The sequence below is a fragment of the Rhinoderma darwinii genome, chromosome 13 (assembly GCF_050947455.1).
Source record: "Rhinoderma darwinii isolate aRhiDar2 chromosome 13, aRhiDar2.hap1, whole genome shotgun sequence".
In the NCBI taxonomy this organism is placed as follows: domain Eukaryota; kingdom Metazoa; phylum Chordata; class Amphibia; order Anura; family Rhinodermatidae; genus Rhinoderma; species Rhinoderma darwinii.
The window spans coordinates 59,482,818-59,496,895 of record NC_134699.1 but is presented as its reverse complement, the minus strand read 5'-3'; the positions used below and the strand labels follow the sequence as shown (position 1 = coordinate 59,496,895).

The 14,078-nt window shown below is 45.8% G+C and overlaps 1 protein-coding gene across 2 annotated transcripts; it reads right to left on the bottom strand.

The window, feature by feature from the left end:
* On the bottom strand, window positions 1-14,072 carry AFMID (arylformamidase). Of its 2 annotated transcripts, none has more exons than XM_075846556.1 (11): window positions 13,990-14,072; window positions 11,462-11,552; window positions 11,269-11,373; window positions 10,193-10,241; window positions 9,045-9,130; window positions 7,694-7,766; window positions 6,401-6,498; window positions 5,877-5,955; window positions 4,512-4,641; window positions 3,614-3,718; window positions 1-294 (listed from the first exon to the last, which is right to left on the bottom strand). In XM_075846556.1, the coding sequence occupies exons 2-11, from the start codon at window positions 11,508-11,510 to the stop codon at window positions 265-267; spliced, it is 804 nt and encodes a 267-aa protein (XP_075702671.1). In that variant the 5' UTR covers window positions 11,511-11,552; window positions 13,990-14,072; the 3' UTR covers window positions 1-264. The 2 variants fall into 2 exon arrangements, with proteins under 2 accessions (XP_075702671.1, XP_075702670.1); XM_075846555.1 differs by lacking the exon at window positions 13,990-14,072 and adding an exon at window positions 12,641-12,727.
* Between the last annotated feature and the right edge of the window lie 6 nt (window positions 14,073-14,078).

The window sequence follows — 14,078 nt, the reverse complement described above, 5'->3', positions numbered from 1 at the left end:
TTAGTGGAGATTCGTTTATTTTAGTGGGAGATGCAGTGTGGTTGCTACCAGGGGTCAGATGTTCCAGTTGCACAAGGGTCTGATGTCTGGGAGGGGGCACTAAGACCCCCCGCCACATAAGAAGACAGCAGTAATATATATAGGCAGTGCTGAGGGGTCCGGCGAGTTCATAATTGGATACAGGTATCCTACATAGACATCCTATACAATGTGAAGTCATCACACATGACGGATACGGCGCCTGGGTAACCGTCCCTTTAAAAGTCACTTATCCAAGATCATTTTTAGGATGAGCTGCAAAAAGAAGGAGCATGGACAGGTCAATGAGGTAACATCAAAAATGTAATGTTGTAAGTGAAACAGGCTCTGCTGCATCTGACAATCTCGGCTCTAGTACATCCGACAATCTCAGCTCTCCTACATCAGACAATCTCGACTCTGCTACATCCATATTTTTATAGAACCTATATCTAGGGCATTCACATGATAAATCCTCCCAAGTAACACGACTGTACTCCTATTGTATAATATAACACCAAAAACAAGAACCCACAGAGTCTATAAGTCAAATGTAAAAACACAGTCTTTTTATTCCATAAATTATAACAATTACATATACACAATATTAAAAATGAATCACAGATAACAAGAGGATCGCCAAAAGAGAGTAAGTATTCAGCAGATATTTCATTATACCAGAACAGATATCAATATGGGCCACAAAAAAAGTGCATAGTGCAAAAGAGAAGTCAAGCATAGTCTGCATACTCTAAACTATGTATATGGGCCTGTATTATTGGCAGTTACTATAGAGAGTCAAATATAGAGCCCATACTGCTGATTCCATTGAATTTACAACTACCGATCATAAAGTGCTGAGTGCAAAAGGTTTTCAGGGGAAATCTAAAGTGGAGAATAGAGTCCTGACCCATGTGGCTGGAACTCAAGAATGGCGACCGGCCCCAACGCGTTTCCGCCTTCGTCTGGGGGTGGCACTTACAAATAGATACTTCCTATTTATCCTATACAAGGACCAATTACATATAGATCCGCCAGGTGAACAATATATTAAGTAAATACCTTGATCATTTGTTGACGTCATGTCCGCGTTTGTTCTTTTGGACTTAGCACTTTATGATCGGTAGTTTTAAATTCAATGGAATCAGCAGTATGGGCTCTATATTTGACTCTCTATAGTAACTGCCAATAATACAGGCCCATATACATAGCTTAGAGCAGGGGTCTCAAGCACGCGGCCCGCGGGCCGCATGCGGCCCCTGGGGCTGTCAACTGCGGCCCGCGGGACGCAGAGCCGCTAGTATCGGCTCTGCTCCGAGACTCTGGAATTCCCTGACATCGCTGTCCACATATGAACAGCGATGTCTGGGGCTTCCCCAGAGCCGGAGTCCCGAGCAGAGCGCTGGTGTCGGCTCTGCTCCGGGACTCTGTGGAATTCCCTGACATCGCTGCCCATATGTGGACAGTGTGTCAGGGTCTTGCCCAGAGCGGAGCAGAGCGCTGGTGTCGGCTCTGCTCCTGGACTCTGTGGAATTCCCTGACATCGCTGTCCACATATGAACAGCGATGTCTGGGGCTTCCCCAGAGCCGGAGTCCCGAGCAGAGCGCTGGTGTCGGCTCTGCTCCGGGACTCTGTGGAATTCCCTGACATCGCTGCCCATATGTGGACAGTGTGTCAGGGTCTTCCCCATAGCGGAGTCCCGGGCAGAGCGCTAGTATAGGCTCTGCTCCCGAACAATGCGGAATTCCCTAACATATCTGCCCATATATGGACAGTGTGTCAGGGTCTTCCCCAGAGCGGAGTCCCAGGCAGAGCGCTATTATCGGCTCCTCTCCGGGACTCTGGGGAAGCCTCTGACATCGCTGTCCATACATCAACAATGATGTTAGGGGCTTCCCCAGAGCAGGAGTCCCAGTGATGTCAGGAGCACAGCTGGAGTCCCAGGAAGAGCCTACTAGCGCTCTGCCTGGGACTCCAGCTCTGGGGCAGCCTCTACAGAGGGCACTGGGGCAGCCTTTACAGAGGGCACTGGGGCAGCCTCTACAGAGGGCACTGGGGCAGCCTCTACAGAGGGCACTGGGGCAGCCTCTACAGAGGGCACTGGGGCAGCCTCTACAGAGGGCACTGTGGCGTTATCTACAAGTGGGTGTGTGACAGTATCTGAAGAGGACACTGGCATTATCTAGGGGTGTGTTGCATTATCTACAGAGGGCACAGTGGCCTTCTCTACAGAGGGCACAGTGGCCTTCTCTGCAGAGGGCACAGTGGCCTTCTCTGCAGAGGGCACAGTGGCCTTCTCTGCAGAGGGCACTGTGGCCTTCTCTGCAGAGGGCACTGTGGCCTTCTCTGCAGAGGGCACTGTGGCCTTCTCTGCAGAGGGCACTGTGGCCTTCTCTGCAGAGGGCACTGTGGCCTTCTCTGCAGAGGGCACTGTGGCCTTCTCTGCAGAGGGCACTGTGGCCTTCTCTGCAGAGGGCACTGTGGCCTTCTCTGCAGAGGGCACTGTGGCCTTCTCTGCAGAGGGCACTGTGGCCTTATCTGCAGAGGGCACTGTGGCCTTATCTGCAGAGGGCACTGTGGCCTTATCTGCAGAGGGCACTGTGGCCTTATCTGCAGAGGGCACTGTGGCCTTATCTGCAGAGGGCACTGTGGCCTTATCTGCAGAGGGCACTGTGGCCTTATCTAGGGGTGTGTTGCATTATCCACAGAGGGCACTGCGGCAGCATCCACAGAGGGCACTGCGGCAGCATCCACAGAGGGCACTGCGGCAGCATCCACAGAGGGCACTGCGGCACTATCTAAAAAGGGGCTGCCCAATCTTGACATGTGTGCTAACTGAGCCGCCGGACTGCATTTGGCAACACTTAAACTGGAAAGCTGGATTGTTGAAATAAGCACGTGGAGAAATCTCAAATTTTAAACCTAGCGCTATTATTATAGTAATGTAGTATTATTATTTTAGTAATATAGTGTTATAGTAGTTCAAATAACTAATTGATTAACAATAATTTTGTATTGTATCAAACTTGAAAGTAATGCGGCCCGTCAACTTCCCATTTTTTCTATATGCGGCCCACTTACCCGGCCGAGTTTGAGACCCCTGGCTTAGATAGAGTATGCAGACTATGCTTGACTTCTCTTTTGCACTATGCACTTTTTTGTGGCCCATATTGATATCTGTTCTGGTATAATGAAATATCTGCTGAATACTTACTCTTTTTTGGCGATCCTCTTGTTATCTGTGATTCATTTTTAATATTGTGTATATGTAATTGTTGTCATTTATGGAATAAAAAGACTGTGTTTGCATTTGACTTATAGACTCTGTGGGTTCTTGTTTTTGGTGTTATATCTATATTTTTATCTTGGCTGTACTACATCAGACAATCTTGGCTGTACTACATCGGATAATCTCGGCTCTGCTGCACGAGACGATCTCGGCTCTGCTGCACGAGACGATCTCGGCTCTGCTGCACGAGACGATCTCGGCTCTGCTGCACGAGACGATCTCGGCTCTGCTGCACGAGACGATCTCGGCCCTGCTGCACGAGACGATCTCGGCTCTGCTGCACGAGACGATCTCGGCTGACTTACCTGGGTCAGGACATAGTCTTCTTGGGATAACTTTTCTATAACGTCAAAGTGATCAGCGCCATCTATATGTTCATAGGAGACACCAAGTCCCAATTCCTTCAGGCTCTGAAAGGTAAGAGATGAGAAATGACTCAGCTTTTCCAGATTCCTGAATGGAAAACCTACTTATTCAGTGACACATCCCGCCTTAGAATATTGCCCCATAACGAGACTAGTTTGCCATTCAGACACTGGGAAAGCTGAGTGACTGGATCTCTACATGTACATATAAATGTAAAAATAGATTTCGTTGGATTGTATGCTTTTTTTTCATACAGAAACAGCACCCCTCTTGTCCGCAGGATGTGTTTGGTACTGCAGCTCAGCCCTATCCACTTGATTATGGCTATATCAGTTACGGCTAATTTCGACAAGATCAAGATCGATTCTTTAGGTCAATGGGTGCCATTGAGCCTCATCAAGAGTTATACAGGACGTCTCACCTCTCCTGACAAGTCAATTTTTATTAAATACCTGTATTCCTCATGAAATAACAATTCTGGATAATCTTTCTGTCCAATCAGTGCTGACAGAGTGACTGTGTGGGGTCATGCCCCTTTTACAAGAGGAATGGTAACACCCAGTTGTTAAATTATTAATACATTTCTAGGAGGAATAACAGAGGAATGGCACAACGTAGTTTCTAAGAAAAAATGTGCCAGAATTGTTATTTTATGGGGGATATAAGTATTTACTATAATAGACATGTCAGAAGAGGCGATATCTCCTGTTTATAACCAATCAGCTGCATTGGATTTTTAAGCCACACCCCCCACATAGACAATATTTTCATCTACAGGTGATCTCAGCCGTCATGTCCATGGTAAGATCCTTCATCGGTGGGCACGACCATCCTTACCTGAAAATAGTGCTGTGATTGTCTGTGGAACTCCGGAGAGTCGTGCTCAGCCACCGCAATGAGTATCGGACAGGTCCCAGCGTTCATCTGTCTCACACACTGTATGGGGCTGTTCTTTTTCGCCACCTCACTGTGAAAAAGAGCATTGCAGCCAATCAGAAAATTGCTCTGTCACCTTGCTATAGGGCTGGCTTTAGACATAATGACTTTTGGAGAATGGAGTCAGACTCAAAAATAGCGCTACACCTGTCCACAGGTTGTGTGTGGTATTGCAGCTCAGCCCCATTTACTTCAACATAGCTGAGCTGCAATACCACACACAACCTGTGGACAGGTGTGGCGCTGTTTTTGGAAGGACGCAGCCATGTTTTTCTAATCCTGGACAACCCCTATAAGCATTTATTAGTGTGATAGCTCCACTAGTTCTATCCTGCCACGATTATTATGTGCCCATCCCATATGTAATATGAAGTAGTGATCATGGGGATAGGATTTTTCTGCACTTCCCCTCATTGAACCCCTCTCCCCTGAAATGGATGATAACAGGGAACAATAGACTACATACTGTATGTTGCTTTAGGTTGAGTGTCAACTCAGGTTAGTACAGACATGAGAGACATCACTGCTGTATTCCTGTTGCGGCCTTCAATAACAGCGCTATAAATAACGACGGCGAGTAACAGGAAGCAGTCAATAAAGACGTCGCGGATGATCTGACGGTGCTCATCTTGTGACCTTTATCAGGATCAGGCCGGGGGAGATAAGATGTCATTATCATCCGGCTGTCATTAGCGGCAATATTATTTAGGGTATGTTCACACGTAGTCAACCAAAACGTCTGAAAATCCAGAGCTGTTTTCAAGGGAAAACAGACCCTGCTTTTCAGACGTTTTTTTACCAACTCGCATTTTTCGCACCGTTTTCGCAGCGTTTTTTACGTCCGTTTTTGGAGCTGTTTTCATTGGAGTCTATGAGAAAACAGCTCCAAAAACGTCCAAAGAAGTGTCCTGCACTTCTTTTGACGAGGCTGTATTTTTTACGAGTCGTCGTTTGACAGCTGTCAAACGACGACTCGTAAATAACAGGTCGTCTGCACAGTACGTCGGCAAACCCATTCAAATGAATGGGCAGATGTTTGCCAACGTATTGTAGCCCTATTTTCAGACGTAAAACGAGGCATAATACGCCTCGTATACGTCTGAAATTTGGCCGTGTGAACATACCCTTACTCTGCATCAACACACTAATAGGAATTCTGAGCAGGAGACCCCCCCCCCCCACTATAAGACGTCCGTATACCCTAATAGGGCGCATGGAGGTTTTTTTCCCTGAAAATACACAGTGACTAAGGAGACGTAGACTTACAGTGACATCTTTAGGGCATCGTTTACATAGGTGTGTATGATAGGTACCAGGTCATATACTCCACTCACCAGGACTGCTCCTATTAATAATGGAGGGGAAAGATGACAGTCACATCAAGTAATCAAGTGGGCTGAAACGTTGCACTGGCGTATGGGTGAATAAACCTTTTTTCCACTGAATTGGAACCTGTGTTGTGCTGACTATTCGTTTGGAAATATATATATATATATATATATAGTTGTCATCTTATAAATGTATAACAATACTTATCCTTTATTATACTCCAGAGCTGCACTCACCATTCTGTCACTGTATTAGTACAAAAACAACTTGTTTTTGTACTAATAAAATCCTTTTTACTCACCTTGTCTATACGACCTGGATGAATGAACACCTCTAACCGGGGATCTCCACAAACCGGCTGCGCCTTTTTTTTCGTTACTCCTGCTGTCCAACTTTATATGTAGATTATATCTATGTATACACTGTGAAATGTTGGATATATGTTTTAAATTAAGACTGACCTTTAATATCTGGTGTCAGTCCATACTGTATCCAGTCAGTGCAGAGTGCCATGGCTACAAGGTGGGCTCCAGCAGAATGGCCACATAGATAGACCCCACTGCAGAGAAAAATATCAGACATTCACATAACAGATCATAGAAGGAGAAAGGTGGGGACTGTGGTCGACCTTGTCATAGATACAGGACATTGAGGTCACTATACAAGTATGAAGATGGCAGAGACATTAGATCTGTGTCACTGATCAGCTCACGGTCTAGTTTCTATAGGGGACGGGTAGACTGATAAACATCAGAATATATCTTTATAGGGACCACTTCTCCACTACTGCCACCACTAGGGGGAGCTCAACAGATTTATTAATGAGCTCAATGGGAGGAGCTATATAAATGTTTATGCAAGGAGCTCCCCTTAGTGGATAAAATGTTATCATCTAAATACGTCCAGACAGAGGATTTGGAGCTCTGCATCAGAAAAAAGGAGCTTCAATCGCTATAAGGAAATGTGGACATCTTAAGATTAAAAAAATGAAACAAGGAAACTTAAATCATGGTGTAATTAAAGTTTTGTAACTTTCTAATATATTATGTTTCACCATATTAAAAATATCTGCTTGCTGTCATTGAATGGGAACGTTCTTGTCAACATCCAGAAGCTGAAAACCCTGAATAGATCTAATTCTTCTCACAATTTATTGTATCCAGTCTAAACAATCCTCTGTGAGCTAAATACATCAGAAATCACTCTCCTGTTCTGATAGTTTGTTACAATGTATCAATGCAGGTAAAATGTACCAGCCTGGACTCCAGACTCTTTAGCTCACAAAGGATTAATCTTCAGCTGTAAGAAGTATGAGGTCTATACAGGTTTTCAGCATCTGAATGTGAAACAGAGTTCCCATTCACTGAGAGCAAGCAGAGATCTTGAAATGGTGAGAAATTGAGACAAAGTATATTAGAAAGTTGCAGAACTTTTTATTCTCTTTCTTGTATGCCCTGAGTGTACCACGCCTTCATAATAGTAAGCGTATATTCGCAGTAGTGTATGCCTTGTATATAGTGTTCAACCTCTGCAATACTAGTAGCTGCAGCGCCACCTTGTGTCAAAGCCAAGATATGCAGGCACAAGAACTGAACCCCAAAAAATAATGTAAAGATGTCATACATAGCAGAATCGGTAGGTACATAGTTAAACTAAATGCATTCTCCACATGGTCACGAAAATGTATATATTGATCTATGTCATTGTAGCAATAAGAACCTATATCAGGCGTAGCCACTGGAACATAGACTTACGTAATCTGTGGATAAAGCCTAAGAACTGCCACAATGCTGCGTCTGACCTGTGCCACGATGAGATCCATGTGACCTGAAATGATTAACTGGTAACATTACGACTCATGCTTTACACTGCAGCCCTGCTTGTTTGGATTGGCTCCAAGGAAGTCAAAAAACGGAGGAAGGACAGAATGATAATAAACTACAAGTAACTAAACCTCTAGTGGGAAAAAGGTTTTCAGGTAACTGCTCCGCATAGAGATTAGACAGTTGTACATTGACTGTGGAGTGACAGACCGGAAAAGGCCACCCGCCTGTAAAGCAGAGAAGTTATGGCCACTAAATGGTACTATTGGGGCAGTGTGTGGCACAGTATGGGGCACGATATGAGCACTGAATAACACAATTTATATGGGTAGTCTGTGACATATTAAGGCTATTTTCTGTACTGTTTTGTGGGTGCTGTTGTGTGGCAAGATCTTCTCACAGTACGCTTGATTTATCTGGGCACTGTATGACACTATCTGGACGATAGATAGATAGATAGATAGATAGATAGATAGATAGATAGATAGATAGATAGATAGATAGATAGATAGATAGATAGATAGATAGATAGATAGATAGATAGGAGTTGTTGTGGTGATCGGCATACCTCCCAACCGTCCCGGATTCAGCGGGACAGTCCCGGATTCCGGGTTTGTCCCGCAGATACGGTTGAAACCAATTCTGAAGAAGGGAACCATCAGCTCCCTGCTTCAGTATTAGTTCAGAACAGAGGAGCTGTGCTCGGCGAAGCCCTTGACGTTACTGTCCATATATGGACAGTGACGTCAGCGGCTACTCCTTGAGCGGAATCCCCATTGCCGACTTTGGCCGGGGATTCCGCTCCAGGAGGAGCTCCTGACGTCATTGTCCATATATGGGCACTGACAATGTCCATATATATCTACAAGGGCACTGGCACTACGGGCAGCTAAGGGGGCATTATACTGTATGGGGGCATTATGCTGTATGGGGGAATTTGTTTGGGCATTATACTGCATAGGGGCATCTGTGTTGGCTTTATACAGTATGGTGGCAGCTATGGGGAAATTATACTGTATGGGGCATTATACTGTATGGTGGCAGCTATGGTGGCATTATATTGTGTGGGGGCAGCTATTTGGCATTATACTGTGCGGGAGGCACTAGGGGAGCATGATGCTGTGTAGGCTGAAACGGGTGTGTATAGGCGGGGATTGGGTGGGATTAGAGGCGTGGTTTAAAATAAAAAAAATTTGCCGCTCCACATCGGTTGTCCCTCTTTGGGATACTTGAAAGTTGGGAGGTATGGTCATCGGTGGCACATCTTCTGATATAATCTCACCTTTTGGGGCAATGTCATAGTCCATCACCATCATTGCCACCCCATGAGACATGAGCGGAGGAGCCATGAATCCAGATTCTTCTTTGCTAAAAGACAAAAATAACCATAGTTCTATGATCTGGTACATACAGCTGTGATACCCCTCGTGTCCCTGGTGCCGTGGCCCCTGAAATCAGATCTACTGCTGCACATGTGGAACAAACCTTCTGCATATCCTGTGCTTGGTTGCATAAATGATTATTATGGGATGAAGCTGGAATATAGGACTGTGTGTGGTCTGCTGCTTGTACGTCCGGCTGCAGTCAGGATGTTATGACTACAGATGGAGAATTCCTCGTAGAGATGATGAGTTTACACGTCCCCTTCATCATACAGTGTAAAATATCACACACAAACACAACCCCTCCAGTAATAATTGCCCTCACCGTGTGGTAAACACAATGACAATCTACAGTGTGTAATGATGAGCCCGAGTAGCCTGGCCAATGATTATGTACTACTTGTTAGGACTCATAGTTTGTTACAATGTATCAGTGAATGTAAAATGTATCAGTCTAAAGGTCCAGGCTGTTTAGATCACAGATGAGGGGACTGAACTGCAAGTGCACTAATCTTCTGGGAGGTCACAGGCTGAGAGTTACATAGTAGAAGGAGCAGGGTCCCCCAGAAGCACAGAGTATTTAAGGAGAGGAATGTGCTAATCTTGTGGTAGGTCACAGGCTGAGAGTTACATAGTAGAAGGAACATGGTCCCCCAGCAGTACAGAGTACTTCAGGAGAGGAGTGTACTGATTTTATGGGAGGTCACAGACTAAAAGTTACACAGTGGAAAGAGCAGAGTCTCCCCAGCAGCACAAAGTATTTCAGGAAAAGAGTGTGCAGTGATATAGTACTGAGCCACTATGCTGTAATGACTGGGAGATCGGAGGACATCGTCACATGTGATATAAGGACATCAGCGATAACTCCCAACCATCCCAGACCTCAAAGGGGAGGGCTCATATAATGAGCCCCAAAGTGGAAGTCTCTCGGAGGTTTTGTGGTTGTTCCTGGGCGGGGCTTAAAATTTCCTGGGAATAGGAATTCAGATATTTTGGAAGCATGGCGGCAGTCGATATTCACCACCACTGCCATCTGCTATGTCTGTACCTCAAAAACTGCCAGTATCCTCCATGAATGTAAACCAGTAGTGGGAATTCTGTAATGGGAATAATGGAGTAAATTATTAACTAGACCAAGTCATTCTGCTGCAGAAATAATCCCCCTGTCACGTAGAGCATGTCAAAGAGGAGCTGAGGAGACCAGTGGGCGGAGTGACTTCATGATTGACAGCTTTTCCTGTATGAGCGTGGATACAGAGGTATCTGTCAATCACTGAGTAGGACCGCCACCATGACTCATATATCATCTGCTCTATAACCTGCTGCCTGCAGATAGGATCATGATCCCTTTAAAGGGAAGCATTTATAAGATGCCCATCGAGGGTTAACACAGTGCCCACTATAAGCCCATAACCCAGAGGGTGCTGCAGTCATTGCTGGGCCGAAAAGGTGCTGCAGTCATTGCTGGGCCGAAAAGGTGCTGCAGTCATTGCCCGGCCCTAAGGGGGTTGCAGTCATTGCCCGGCCCTAAGGGGGTTGCAGTCATTGCCCGGCCCTAAGGGGGTTGCAGTCATTGCCCGGCCCTAAGGGTGGTGCAGTCATTGCCCGGCCCTAAGGGTGGTGCAGTCATTGCCCGGCCCTAAGGGTGGTGCAGTCATTGCCCGGCCCTAAGGGTGGTGCAGTCATTGCAGGGCCCTAAGGGTGGTGCAGTCATTGCAGGGCCCTAAGGGTGGTGCAGTCATTGCAGGGCCCTAAGGGTGGTGCAGTCATTGCCGGGCCCTAACGGTGGTGCAGTCATTGCTGGGCCCTAAGGGTGGTGCAGTCATTGCCGGGCCCTAAGGGTGGTGCAGTCATTGCCGGGCCCTAAGGGTGGTGCAGTCATTGCCGGGCCCTAAGGGTGGTGCAGTCATTGCCGGGCCCTAAGGGTGGTGCAGTCATTGCCGGGCCCTAAGGGTGGTGCAGTCATTGCCGGGCTCTAAAATAGGGGGTGAAGTCATTGATGGGCCTAAAGGTTGGTGCAGTGGTATAAACTAGCATCATGGGGGTAGGGGGAATAAGGGACTATTTTGACCTTCTCTATAGAGCCCCTTCCCCCCTGTGTATGTTAATGGACAAGACTCTTACTGATTGGTTCTCCTTCAGGTAGATAAAGGTCCATCTTCTCACTCTCACCGTCACCATATTGGATGTTCAGTACGGTCTGCGCCAAAGTACGAGATATTTTTGTACCTGTAATGAGTAGTAGTCAGGATAATACAGTGAATAAAAAAGCGAAGCGTAGACGTATATATAGTATATACGGTACTGCGTCTGGTACCTGCTGCGGTTTCCTTCATGTGTGCCTCTATGACGGCATCCTTGTCCATACGAGGAGACCAGTGACTTGGTGAGTACTGATGATCGAGCTCCTGGAAACACAAAGGATCAAGTCTCAGTTCTCAAAAACAGCCAAAAATAACTAGACAGGTTGCAAGAGCAGCACACTCCAATCCTGAAATACTCTGTGCTGCTGGGAGGACCCTGCTCCTTCTACTATGAACTCTTAGTAGGTGACTTCCCAAAAGATCAACACAATCCTCTCCTGAAATAATCTGTGCTGCTGGGAGGACACGGTTCCTCGTATTATACAAGTCTTAATGTCTGTACCTACCTATGTAATCATTAGTCTGTGACCTCCCACAAGATCAACACAATCCCCTGCTGAAATTCTCTGTGCTGCTGAGAGACCCTGCACATCACTATGTAATTATCAGTCTGTGACCTCCTACAAGATCAACATCCCACTTTCCTAAAATACCCTGTACTGCTGAGAGACTATGCAGTTTACTATGTAAATATTATTCTGTGATCTCCCACAAGACCAGCATACTCCTTTCACTATGTAACTCTCATTCAGTGACCTCTCACAAGATCAGAACATTCCTCTCCTGAAATCATCTGTGCTGCTGCGGCACCCTTCTCCTCCCACTATGTAGCTGTCAGTCTGTGACCCCACACTTGTTTCTATTCCCCTTCTTACATCATGACAATGCTCACTATTAGATGAGGAGTCAGTTCACTGCCCCTCTCCTGAAAGTCTCTGCGCTGCTGTGACCTTTCAAATTATCTAATCAAAAATTATCTGAAAATGGCTGCCTAGTAAATAAAAATGCTTAATTCTCTTATAGGTTTAGACCTCATCATATAAAAATAAGTATAGACACACGAACATTGTGAATCATTACGCCCCCTTGTGGCCACAAAATAAAGAAGAAAAAAATATTATTTATCAAATTATTGGACAAGTATTTTGGAGAGCTGACAATCAGCATGGATGTGACTTTTGCATGTGCGGCGGTGACTGCTGCTTGGGTACTTTGCCCTCTAGTTATCTCTCGGGGGCTGTAAAGATCTGGATCATCTGTATCAGTAAAGCAGATATATACATTATATATGATTTGATGTGAGTACGTGTAATCAGTAACACTGCACAGATGTCTATCACTTCAGTCCTCACCTCCTTCCCCAGCTTTCTCCAGCGCTCCTTCTCCATGCTGCTTCCCGGCCTGTCACTAGGACTATGACCGACAACAGGAGTTTCACTACATTCCACTCCACAGACCACAGGTCAAACCCTGCTCCCTCCCCTACTCAGTATCAATCGTAATGTTTAGGTGACCCCTCTATGCAAACAAACGCCTACTTACTAATCATTTCTATTACATTTCTTAACTATTTCTGTCCCTGGGAAAGCTGGGTGATAGCTAATAAAGGATGAAATTATAGATCCTACATGGGTAGTCACACAGCTCTCCCAGATTCCTGAATGTTAAAGGGGTTGTCCACTACCGGACAACTGATGACCTATCCACCGGATTGGTCATGAGTAGATAATCTGTGGGGGTCCGACACCCGAACCATTGAGCCTCTCCAGCTTCCACAGCGCACCGGACGTCCATGCCAGAAGTAGTTGGCTCCAGTCATGGAACAGCAGCCGAGCTGTAGTACTGGGAGCACTAGTCAATTCAAGAGGAGCAGAGCTGCAGTTCGGCATCATAGCCGCTATACTATGTAATGCTTCCAGCTCCGTACATTGCATAATGTGCCAAAACATCCGATGCACGCAGGCCACCGGAGCTGATCGGTGCAGGGTCCGGGTGTCTAATCCGCACGGATGATATACTGATGACCTATCCGGTGGGTAGGTCATCAATTGTCCGGTAGTGGACAACCTCTTTAAACGTGCACATACATTACATATCCTGTACTGATCCTGAGTTACATCCTGTATTATACTCTAGAGCTGCACTCACTATTCTGCTGGTGGAGTCACTGTGTACATACATTACATTACTTATCCTGTACTGATCCTGAGTTACATCCTGTATAATACTCCAGAGCTGCACTCACTATTCTGCTGGTGGAGTCACTGTGTACATACATTACTTATCCTGTACTGATCCTGAGTTACATCCTGTATTATACTCCAGAGCTGCACTCACTATTCTACTGGTGGAGTCACTGTGTACATACATTACTTATCCTGTACTGATCCTGAGTTACATCCTGTATTATACTCCAGAGCTGCACTCACTATTCTGCTGGTAGAGTCATTGTGTACATACATTACATTACTTATCCTGTACTGATCACAAGATCAAGTGTTTTTCAACATGAATCTGCAATCTAATTGCCCAAAGCAACCAGTTTTAATTTGCCAAAAAGTCCAATTGTTTGCTATGGGCAACAAGGACACTTTTTACAAGAATGTGCCAGTGTCAAGAACATCATCAATAAGAACAAGATGAAAATAAAGTAGATGGAGTTCCCCTTGAAGGGTTAAATGAAGGCTTCTCCCGTCCATACGTTTGTGGGTTGTCGGTCTCCCCCATGTACTCGGCGCTTTTCTCCTCCTCCTCTGACAGGCGGCACAGGGAGGGGCTGAGGTGTCGCCC